The 12,622-nt window shown below is 40.5% G+C and overlaps 1 protein-coding gene across 2 annotated transcripts in view; it reads right to left on the bottom strand.

Annotated features, from left to right (window-relative positions):
• Positions 1-2: 2 nt before the first annotated feature.
• shank2a (SH3 and multiple ankyrin repeat domains 2a) overlaps positions 3-12,622 on the bottom strand; it is a 97,545-nt gene continuing 84,925 nt past the window's right edge. For both annotated transcript variants that reach the window (XM_081373265.1, XM_081373264.1), the window contains 5 exons: positions 10,341-10,421; positions 7,511-7,626; positions 6,860-6,974; positions 3,623-5,834; positions 3-2,280 (listed from right to left, as the gene is read on the bottom strand). In XM_081373265.1, coding sequence (XP_081229391.1) covers positions 1,800-2,280; positions 3,623-5,834; positions 6,860-6,974; positions 7,511-7,626; positions 10,341-10,421 — 3,005 coding nt within the window. In that variant the 3' untranslated portion in view covers positions 3-1,799. The remainder of the gene's footprint in view (positions 2,281-3,622; positions 5,835-6,859; positions 6,975-7,510; positions 7,627-10,340; positions 10,422-12,622) is intronic.

Genomic DNA, 12,622 nt, shown 5'->3' with positions numbered 1-12,622 from the left:
TTGACGCACATGACCAGAGCAATATTTATTTCTTTCACATTTAGTCGCCATACAAGGTGTAAATGCACTCATCCCACAAATCCTACAATACGTTTTCTTGGTCATTGCAATGAGTTTCTACTTTAGAAGGTCTTGAACAACATTAACAGTGTGAACACAAGTCTTTACGTGTAGCAAGCAAAGTAAAGCAACATGGGTTGAAGTCAAAGGGAAAAATCATAGCTAAACAACAGGACAATTCCATAGATATAAGGTGAATATTGTGCTTGTTTATGATGTGGCAGGTACATTATCTAAATATATACAGTATGCATTAATCATAGTATAAATATATTGCGTTTTGGATTTGCTATATTAATAATCTAACAAATATACCCATTTTATTCAAACATTTGACTTTTTTGGCAAACCACAGTTCAGTGGGAACAACACCATTGAAACAGCATTATAAAAGGCAATATAATTATATAAATCCAAAATACACTTACTCTATTATATGCTATCTAAAGAGGATTTATTTTATAAAAATGACTTGTTCACAGTAGCAGCAGTATATTGGCAAACCGTCGTTCAAGAAAGGCTTGCAATTTAAAATTCCTGGCCCACATTTTTAAAAATATTGTGGCCTATATTCACTCATACTCAGATCTCGCTTCTCTCTTCAGAGATATCGCCACTGTCAGTACACTCACAATCAATTTGTACATGCATTCTGCATGCTGGCTAACAGTTTATATATTAAGAAACATGATTCCAAGTTTTATAACAGCTTAAAACATCCTCTATAAACGGGCTTATGGAATCTCTAAAACTGCAGCTCATTAAAGTAGGGGGAATTTCCACTTCATGCCAATCTACTTTCTCAATGTGCTGTTCATCCATGCATACACTTAATTTTTGACTGTTATTTAATCAAAATGCCACAGCTGTATCTTTCAGTGAAACAACATACATATACAAAAATTCAATCATTTGGTGCACGTAAACCCCATAATCAACCGCAAGCTTGCATTTAAATCTGCCTCCATCCCATTGATCCACAGTACGAAATAGAGAAAAAAACCCTGTTGCTACTTTAATGTGCAGCCGCCGCATTACTATAGATGTTCTGTGCACAATAATTAGGCCTGATATCAGAACTGTGCCACAACACTCTTCCTCTCAAGCCTTAGTCATCCAATGAACATAGTTCAGAATCGACCTTCAAATCGCCAAATTACCTAAAATAAATAGGTGAGCCAAAAGAATGCTGAAAAAGGTGTTTGGTTGGGAACGCTTGCGTGTATTTTGTAGCATTCATTTTTGCCATCAGGATCAAACATGGACAAGGCTGTACGTGACGTCTTGTCCTCATGCAATCTCATTGAAAACAAGAAGCATCATGAACAAAGGTCCTGAATGTGTGGATGCACCCAACGTTTACTTAGGGTTCATGGTCAAGCCTGAGTGAATCCAATGTTTTCAGCTAGCCTCATTTTATAACGACGAAACAACTGTCCACGTTTTCTGCAACAACTTACAGATAACATCTGAAATGAAATATTCCTGTATCAAAGGTAAAAAAGGACCTCCCAGCTCTGCTGGTTACAGTTGCTCCTGATATTAAAATCAAGCTTCGGATCATAAGAACGAGTCCACATAGACTTGTTCCTGAGTGCAGTTTTTGTTCATTGGTTCTTATAGTTACTCTGACCACAACATCATCCCACAACTTCCAACAGGAGATGCAGCACAGACTGATAAACATTGGAGAAGACGAGAGATTGATCGAGTCGATATCCACGCCCAGCATCATACCTTTACCTGTCCATTAGAAGTTTGAGACCCCTCTCAATGTTCATCCGGTGCCCAACACGGGTGACACCCAAGTCTACAAGGTCTTCTTTTTGGAGGTTATGAAGGTGGGTGCCCTCAATTTCATTGTCCAAGAAGGCCTTCTTGTGTTCTGCCAAGTTGAGGCTTTCCAGCCAGTCGGCTACATCATGCTTGGTCCAGACTAGGACGGGTTTGTCAGCAAAAGGCTTGTCGGCCGCAGCCTGGAACAGCGTGAGTGGGGACAGTGATTGACTGCTGACTGAGCTGAGGCTGTGGCATTGCTCTGCGTTCACTACGGGTGGAGACACATCAGTTAATGTAGGAGAGCCGGCAGAGACTGGCAGAGAAGAGCTGCGACCCGATTCAGGAGGACTGGAAGCCTGAGGAGGCAAGTGTGTTGTTGAAGAAGCACAAGAAGTCACTGTGTTGCTGTGTTTGGTCCCTGAGGCTTGGGTCATCCACTCTCTGAGAACACACACACACACATGCAGAAAGAGAAGTCAGGTGCTGAACTGGTTGAGGGACTCTTTCAGGCGCATTAAGGAAAAGAACATTTGTGTTGACAACAACAACACTCACTATTCTGTCAATAAATGTGGCTCAAGGGAGCCCAGACAGCAACATACTGTCGGCCCAGATCCGGCCCACATCTGGTACGTGTGGAATCCAGGGATCTGAACCGAAACTATGATGCTGTCTGGGAGACCAGCGCACTGTGAGTCAAAGGGATTAAAAAAAAAAACAGTAAGAGGGAATCAAATGATCACTCAGTTAAAGGAGTAGTTCACCTCAGAATTAAAATTTCCTGATAATTTACTCTCCCCCACGTCATCCAAGATGTTCATGTCTTTCTTTCTTCAGTCGAAAAGAAATTAAGGTTTTTGAGAAAAACATTCCAGGATTTTTCCAAATGTGAGTTTCAGTGCAGCTTCAAAGTCTCGACACGATCCCAGCCGAGAAATAAGAGACTTATCTAGACAAACCAGCGGCCATTTTATAAAGAAACCCAAAATATTTATATACTTTTTAACCACAAATGCTCATCTTGCACTAGTTGTAATGCGCCACACATTACGTAATCGCGTATTCCATAAAAAAAAAAAAAAAAAAAAGTAGGATAGGGCGAAAAACTCCATCTCATTTTCTCCTCGTCCAACATCGTTGTTTTACTTTTATTTTTATTTGTTTTTATTTGTTTTGTAAGTGGCTTGCACGTTCGCTTTGTAAACACTAAGTCGGTACTTCCGCCTACGTGACCTTTCAACGTGATTTCGTAATTGTTTCTTTTCAACTGAAGAAAGAAAGACATGAACATCTCGGATGTCGTGGCGGTGATAAAATTATCAGGAATGTTTTATTCTGAAGTGAACTAATGCTTGAAGTCCAGTGTAGAGACACCTTTAGATACAAATACAAGGACATTTGTCTAGGCAGGAATTCCAGTCTAAGCATGTGCTTCCAAGATCTTCTGAAACGGGTGTAGGGAACCTGCTTTGCTTCGACTCTTTTATCTTGTTAATCCGTCACAAATTTCATGAGATTCACATATGCAAAGCTTGTAACCATGCCCCCGTATTAAAAGATTATTTCACAGCTGTAACAATATTTGGATAACATTTAATCTTTTTTTTATTTGTGTTGTCCTTGATCTACCCCCGGCGTGTCTAATCTACAATCTTTACACAGCTTGTACATACCTCTAGGCCAGACACAGTCCTACATTTGAATATTATTTTGAGCAGGAATTTTACTTTCTTTTTAAATAAATGCCACATGAGACAGGCTAAGCTGTTATTGTGCTCCTCACCTTGATCTATTGCTTCTGGATCCTGCAGGTGGGTCGGGAGGTCCTCCCTGTTTCGGAAATCTGTCCTTGTTGATCTGTTGAAGTTTAGAACTGAGTTCACTGATCACTTTGACTTTAGGATCTGCATTGGGTAAGAGGGGGTTGGGGAGCTCATGGGCGTCTCCCCACTGTTTAGAGCCCCGCTGATCGAGCACTTTGTGAGGCTCAGATTGTGCTACATCATCCACAGGTGGAGGTGGTGGTGGTGGCCGTCCAAACGACTCTATGCTCTCCTCTATCAAAGAGTTCCTGTAAAGTGCATTGCTTTTGTTGATTATGGGCTTCATTTTTGGCTTCGGTGGAACCGGCGGTCGCTCCACCAGAGTCTGCCCATCTACATAGGCTATGTATGAGTCCTCAAGTCCCTCAAATGAAAGAGTAGAGATACTGGACATTGTGGAAATTGTGCTGTTTGCCTCAAAGTGAGGATCCCCACTGTTTCGACTAAAAACTTCCCTAATGCCTGAGTCCATGACAGGTTCGAAACTCTCTGGAGGTGGTGGAGGGTAGGTGTGGGGAGCCATGCAATTCACAAGCCCTGAAAGACACTTGGAGTCCACACTGTTCATTGTAGAAGCATAAGAATGATAAACAGGCAAGGGTCCCCTTGTTGCATGACTCTTTTTCTGCTTGAGGATCTCTGCAACCTGGTCCTCAGGAACATCAATGCTGTTGGCAAACTCCAGAGGCGGAGGCAAGGGTTCAGGCAAGTCGAACTCCTCATCAATATCCACTGAGGTCATTGGGGGAAGAGGAATGCTACAGGAGAAGTTGTCAGGCTCCTCCACGGATGTGGCAGAGGTCCTTGTATGAGATGGCTGGGAGTTGGGGGCTATAAGTTTGTCATTGGAATCAATGGTTGCACTGTCCATAACCAGGGACTCGTCTTGTTTGAATCCATCAGACTGAATGTTCACATGTGGCTTGGTCTTATCTAGTGTGTGGACCATGAGGAGCCCCTCTGACTGTTGTTGTGATGTGCTATAGTTGTTCTTCAACTGCTCAGATGGATTACGTTCCTTCGCCTTTGTTGTGGCATGATTGGACTCTCTTGTGTGCCTTAACAAACCTCCACAATCTTTTGGTTGAGCTGTGGCAACAAAGCTGGCTTCAATATTGGACCGTAGCTTGGTGTCTATGAAGAGTGGCTGGTTGAGGTTTGCTTTGCGAGATTCTCCTTTAGGTGGAGGAAGAGGGGGTTGCACTTGCTCCTTCAGAGCTCTATTTCTGGCCTGGTGTTGGAAATCTCCATCATTGAGAGTAATGGTACTGCCTGTGTTGGGGCAGTTCCCGGTGCGTGTTGTGAGGGGCTCAATTGTTGGTTCGGGGAAGGTAAATTCATTCATGTTGCCTCGACTTCCAATTTGTTGGAACCCTAATAAAGGAGCCGGTGGAGCCATACGCTTTTCTAAACTCTTATCATAAGCAAACATGCCTTCATCTATGGACATAGACTGGCGTAAACGGGGGGTAGGGATAGATGAATCCTCATCTCCGAGATCCATTGACAGAAAGGCATGGGAGTTCTTGCGTGCTTCAAGACGCTTCTCGCGGTCACGTACGGCCCCGGCAATAGCAGCTGCAAAAGGGTTGCTCACGATGAACCCTCCGGTGTCCTCCGGTCGTAGCTGGCCTGGTTGCTCAGAAGTGGGAGTCTCAATTTCCATGCTACCTTCTCGGCTACTTTTGCCACTACTGCTAGTTGAAGGCTCTTTAACAATAATGGTTGGTATCTGGATTGAACAGGTTTTATCAGGGCTATCCTCAACATTTGGCTGCTTTATCAGTATACCCTTCCTGCGGGCTGGTTTTGGTGGGATGTACAAATGTTTGCCAGCTGTGTCTGAGTATGGGTTCTCTGGCACATGGGCCCTGTTATGGGTACACATGTTTTGCTGGCTGGCTGGATAAGTCTGATAGTCGTATTGTTCAAAGTTCTGCCGATGGTACACTACCTGGTCTCTTTCTATAGTGTGGCATCTGCCTGTTGAGCTCTGAGTGTAAATGGACTGGTTGGGCTCATATCTCATAGGAGTACTGGGGTTGTAAGGTGGGGATGGAGGAGAGATGCCTGGAGGTGGGGGAATTTCCTCAGATGTGTCAGGCATTGAGACACTTCTGGTGAACTTCAGCAGTGGAGGTATCAGTAACTTCTTTTCTTCTCCTGCGATTCCTGGAGAAAGGATCATGCAACATGTTTAGACTGACACCTTGTTAAGTTGCTTAAGTTGCTTAGCCAACAAATAACAAGTTGCTTGTTGTTTTTGTTACAAACATATCCTCATAAAACCCTTCTCAAATCATGCAGATCAAGTCTGAGTCGACTCTTTTGAGTCATTGGTTTTCAAATAATTTTAATTTAAAAATTCTATTTTTTGACCAAATATAATTTAGCTCATTTGAAAGAGTTCTGAAGAAATGCAAAATGAAATTGAAGGGTAACACTAACCCTAACAGTCTACTAATACTCTAATGAGAGTTAATTGACATGTAGCTGCAAAATTACTTATAGTAGAATGTCTAAAGTGAACCAGCGAAATAGAGTGTAACCAATTGAAGAACTGGTTATAATTATAATATGTCTCTGTGTGCTTATTAGATGTTTCATAAAACATTAACCTAGGTATTTTTGTGAAAGTTTTCTGTGAAAATCTCATCCGGTTACACCCCTAATGAGAAAGTAGTTCTACACACAAGAAACTTTTAGAGACTAAAACCTGAAAAATGTCTTGAGATTTGGTAACTGCATCAGTGGACACTGAGTTATAGAAACAAAATGCACATCTGTGGTTCGCTTTGCATTACCACTGTGAAAAATGCATCCGATTTCTATAATTCAACAGTCCGTCATCAATTATCCGGTACATTAACATTCTGGCTTAACAATTAATATGTTTCCAAGGCCACCAGGAGTTGATGAGGTTAATTTTTACATTCAGTTGGTATAAGTACAAACTTACTGATGAATTATGGTATCTGTGTGAAAACATTTGCAGATTCGTTTACATACAAATATGTATTAGTTCTGTATGAATACAATTTTAACGTGCTTTGAATAAAAAAAAAAAATCTAATTGTTTATGTTTGGTCAATGAGTCTCATGAGCGACTTTAACATATGATTTTAATAAGAATCCTTTTCATTCATTAAGCAGCTGTGATGGGTAGAGGAAAAGGCAGAAATTGATTTTTTATTTACCAATGGATTTTTGTCTTTTCATGGAGCTTTTTGGCACACGAACGTAACTTCCATGGGATCTCCCAGGAACATTAGGAGGAACTATAGCGACTCCTGGCCTTTCAGATGTGGATTGCTGTAAATCAGATTGATTGATTAGAGCTCAATGTGCACACACATACAGACAGTTTCAGATAGTTTCAATTATCAATCACAATTATAATCTAACCCAGCTAACGGGGAACATTCTCAGAAGTTTCACTAACATTCTGGCAAAGTTATGAACAAACACTCTTCTAGGAACAATGATAGAATGTTTGTTCAGTTATCTGGTCTTTAATAATGTTCTCAAAATGTTACCTAAAAACATTGTTTTTGCATCTAACATTTTTTAAATGTTACAGAACTTTCAGAGAACATTCAAAAGAAACACTCCCATAATGTTTGCAGAATGATAAAATGAAATGTTTCATTCAAGTTCACATAACCAAGTAACGCTTTTAAAGCTTTTTTTTTTTTTTTTTAACGAGACGAGACTGGATTGATCAGGGATTATTCAAAAATAATATTTTCATAATTTGATGGGAATGTTAGCAAATTGTTCTTAGAACAATTTATTTTAGCTGGGAAAATGTGTAATTTCAGGCTACAAAGACAACAGGTGCAACTCACATTAATATCCGTGCATGTGGCCGAAACGCGGCTGGAGGGGCGGGGCTTGATCGTTGCGACTGCCGAAGTTTTTCCATTCGCTGGTTTCTGCAGATGCACAGTCTCTTCCACTTTATCTGCAAAAGGCAATAATGTCTGAGGGACAGGAGAAATAAAAATAGCATTCGATCTCTAACGCAGGCATCCGCTCTCTGCAACAGTTGACCAAGGGGATCCTGGTCTGGAGTATGGAGCGCGCTCAGTGCGTGCATTTAAGCAAACCACAAACAAGGAACACTGTCAGAGACATTGGCACCAATGTAATATTATGACTAGGGAAATAAAAATGTTAACCACCATAAATGTCTTCCACATTTGACTAAAACAGACAGATTAAACCTTTCTAGGAAGGTCCTTAAGGGAACAAATTACAGCTTCAATCTTGATGTTATGAGCTTGTTTTGTATTTTTTAAATGATTTTAAGCATCTGTGCAGTGGCAGGAGATCATGTTGGGTTGAGAACCATTGCTTGTATCAAAAAATTCTAGTTCTAGTACCCACAGATCATTCAGATCTAATCGGTGATGAAACTCAAACGGCAATATTCCTGGAGTCACTGTCACCACGATCCGAGAATGTGACGCCTTCTTACAAAACAACCCAACATTGAGAAGCAGAAGGAGATATGACTCCCTCGTCTCCTGTGCTCTCGTATCAAAATTAGGTTTGGGAATCAAGAAATGGACAAAGACAAAGAAAATGGTCAAATGGTCCAAAGTATAAACCTGCCTTTGGGGTAGATTACATCACTAACCCTAATATGAGCAACAGTAATAGTGTTGCTTTACTCAAAAGAGAGAACTTAGTCAAATAGCAGTGATGTTTTACACACCATATGACTAGTAAGTCAAACCTCAAATCACAGTCTTTGTTCAACCCACTTAATTGAAAGAAGTGCAAGAATAGTACATTATATAGAAACTGTGTCTATTTCCCGATTAGTGAGGTCAAGCAATAAATCCATGGGATCTAGAAAATCAAAAAATTAGTGAACAAAAACAAAGGTCTCCTAAACATTGGATCTCTCGCACCTGCTGCAGTTATTATTAATGAAATGATAACATATAATAGTTTTAATGTACTCTGCCTGACTGAAACCTGACTTAAACCAAATGATTATTTCAGTTTTAAGCTAAGCTCAGCTAAGCATTTATTGGTGGAGATTTTAACATTCACATAGATAATTCAAATGATGCGTTAGGGGCTGCATTTACAGATTTACTAAACTCCTTTGGGGTTAAGCAAAACGTTATCATTTTAATCATACACTAGATTTAATTATATCGCTTGGAACCAATCCAACTGATATAGATATTCTACCGTAGAGTGATGATTTCACTGATCACTACCTTGTAACGTGCACAAGCATTATCGGCCAGGTAGAACAATTCTCCCAAACACTATAGATAGATTGGTCTATATCTGATAACAGATCACTCTTAATTGTAATCTTAGGGTATCGTGGGGGCGTGTGGTGTCTAAGACCCAACATCTAGCTACTGGAGTGCCTCAGGGCTCAGTGCTGGGACCGCTTCTCTTCTCCATCTACATGACATCACTAGGATCTGTGATTCAGAAACATGGCTTTTCCTATCACTGCTACGCTGATGACACACAACTCTACCTCTCACTCCAGCCTGACGATCCAATGGTAGCTGATCGTATCTCAGCCTGACAGACATTTCTGGCTGGATGAAGGACCACCACCTTCAACTAAACCTTGTGACAGAGCTACTTGTGGTCCGGGCCAACCCAACACTTCATCACAACTTCAGCATTCAGCTAGGCTCGTCATCCATAACTCCATCAAGGTTAGCCAGGAACCTTGGCATTGTGATTGATGATTAAATGAACTTAACAGACCACATTGCTAGAACTGCCCGGTCATGTAGATTTGCCTCGTACAACATTAGGAGGATCAGGCCTTTCCTATCAGAGCTACACAACTCCTTGTCCAAGCGCTAGTTCTATCCAGACTGGACTATTGTAATGCTCTCCTGGCTGGTCTTCTAGCTTGCACGGTCAAACCTCTGCAACTGATCCAGAACGCCACAGCTAGAGTGGTCTTTAACGAGTCGAAGAAAGCATACATCACTCCTCTCCTCACTAAATTGCACTGGCTGCCAGTTGCCGCTCACATCAAATTCAAGTCACTGACGTTTGCCTACAGAACAACCACTGGTTCTGCTCCCTTTTACCTAAACTCATTACTTCAGACTTATGTGCCATCCAGAAACTTGCTCTTTGCAAGCGAACAACGTCTTGTGGTGCCATCTCAAAGAGGCACAAAATCTCTTTCTCGGACCTTTACCATGACTGTTCCCTGCTGGAGGAATGATCTGCCTAACTCAACCAGATCGGCTGAGTCCATAGCCACTTTCAAGAAACGGCTGAAGACGCTTCTTTTTCGACAGCACTTGATCCAGTAATGCTAACACTTTCTATTCTATTCTATTCTATTCTATTCTATTCTATTCTATTCTATTCTATTCTATTCTATTCTATTCTATAAAAAATAAAATCAAAATTAACATGTACTGCGTTAGATTAAACTGAGAAGAGTCAGCACTTGCATATTGTTGTCCTACTGTTAGTTTCACTGTTTCTATTGTTATTATTTGTAAGTCGCTTTGGATAAAAGCGTCTGCTAAATGAATAAATGTAAATGTAATGTAGACATGCATTTTCTGTAAAGCTGCTTTGAAACTATATGTATTGTCAAAAGCACTATACAAATAAATGTAAATTGAATTGAATGTTTTAAAGTAAGGCATGTAAGACTGAACTTACCTAGTTCCTCTAGTTCAGATGTCATGGACTTGGATCTCATTGAGAGTGCAGTTGTTGGAGCTCTTTTGGGTGGAGGAGGTGCTACAACACACACACACACACACACACACACACACACACACACACACACACACACACACACACGTACGTGACTCCTTACTTGCTTTCTGTATCTTTCTCTATCTGTATCATATAACAATATTTACAGTATAATAGCATTACATAACTTTAGATTTTTTAAAATGAACAAACATTCAGATTTCATAGGCCTGATTAAAGCACTCATATTAGAACATTTTCCATTGTCTGTAGTTATCATTATTTTTATTTTATTTAAAAAATACGTATACTGTTAGACTAAACTGGGATTCGTCACAGCACTTGCATATTGTTGTCCTATTGTTAGTTTAATTGCTTCTATTGCTCTCCTCATTAGTCGTTTTGGATAAATAATTAAATGTAAATAGTAAATAATGCACTGATTGAGAAGAAAAACTGTGTTCAAGTCCATTCAAGCCTGCAGAGTCTACAGAACACACTCCTGAACACACACTCCTGAACACACACTCCAGGACAAGCTCCTGAACACACTCCTGAACACATTCCTGAACACAGTCCAGAACACACTCCAGAACACAGTCCAGAACACACTCCTGAACACAGTCCAGAACACACTCCTGCATGTTCACTCTGTACATGCTACCCTTAGGAGATATCATTAGGAAACATGGAATTAGCTTTCACTGTTATGCTGACGATACTCAGCTCTATATTTCTTCAAAACCTAACGAAACTTATCAATTCACAAAATTAACGGAATGCATAGCGGATATAAAAAATTGGATGACTTGTAATTTCCTACTTCTAAATTCTGAAAAAACAGAGTTTCTAATTATTGGACAAAAAACTTCCTCACGTAATAACCTAGAATACTGTCTAACACTTGATGGCTGCTCTGTTAAGTCTTCGTCGTCGGTTAGGAACCTGGGTGTGCTCTTTGATACCAATCTTTCATTTGAAAGTCACGTGTCTAGTATCTGTAAAACTGCATTTTTCCATCTTAAAAATATATCTAAATTACGTCATATGCTCTCATTGACAAATGCGGAACAATTAGTTCATGCGTTCATGACCTCAAGGCTAGATTATTGTAATGCTCTACTGGGTGGTTGCCCTGCACGCTTAATAAACAAACTACAGCTGGTCCAAAACGCAGCAGCTCGAGTTCTTACCAGAACCAGGAAGTATGACCATATTAGCCCAGTTCTGTCAAAACTGCACTGGCTCCCTATTAAACATCGCATAAATTTTAAAATATTGCTGATTACTTACAAAGCACTGAATGGTTTAGCTCTGCAGTACTTGAGCGAGCTCTTAACGCATTATAGTCCGTCACGTCTATTACGATCTCAAAATTCCGGCCAGTTGATTATACCTAGAATATCAAAATCCACTGCTGGCGGTAGATCCTTTTCCTATTTAGCACCAAAACTCTGGAACAGTCTTCCTACCATTGTCCGGGAAGCAGACACACTCTGTCAGTTCAAAGCCAGATTAAAGACACATCTCTTTGACCTAGCTTTCACATAATACATTATAGACTTCTATAATTTAATGTTATGCTGCATAGATTAGGTCAGCCGGAACCGGGAACACTTCCCAAAAATCCTGATGTACTCGTTACATCATGAGAAGAATGGCATCTACGCTAATTTTAGTGTCTGTGTTTATCCCAAGGTTTTTCCTGCAGCCTGCCGGATCCAGGCCGTATCCAGATCTGACGAAGGACCTTCACCTGGACCGATGACAACGCAGTGCTGAAGTGCCAACTAGTCTCTCCCTATGGAGGATCCCACTACCACTCTACAGATAAGGTGTTGTCGGGAAAATTCGTCTTGCGGTCCTACCTCAAAGCAACAAATAAAATAAAATTCCTTATCAAAATTTATAAGGAAAGACAAGTATTTTGTTTAGGCTTGGCTTGTAGGGAATTCCAAACCTGCGTATATTCTAACGCACATAACTATAGAACCCATTCTAAATGCGCATGTGAACGCCATCAGCGTTTCTCACAGGTTCGCGTTTAAAGTCTGTGTAGAGAGAATGGTGTCGTCTTAGCGGCCCCTAATTTAATAACAAATGATCATTGCGACTGAACCAAATCAATTAAAACTAACTTTAGATGGAAATAACTTTGCTGTAAAGCCGAAACAATCTCTGTTACCTTAAATTATACGCTTATCTCTGTAAAGCTGCTTTGAGACAATCTACATTGTTAAAAG

This window comes from Scardinius erythrophthalmus (genome assembly GCF_964197995.2).
Source record: "Scardinius erythrophthalmus genome assembly, chromosome: 8".
NCBI classification, from domain to species: Eukaryota; Metazoa; Chordata; class Actinopteri; order Cypriniformes; family Leuciscidae; genus Scardinius; species Scardinius erythrophthalmus.
This window is presented reverse-complemented; position numbering and strand designations above follow the sequence as displayed.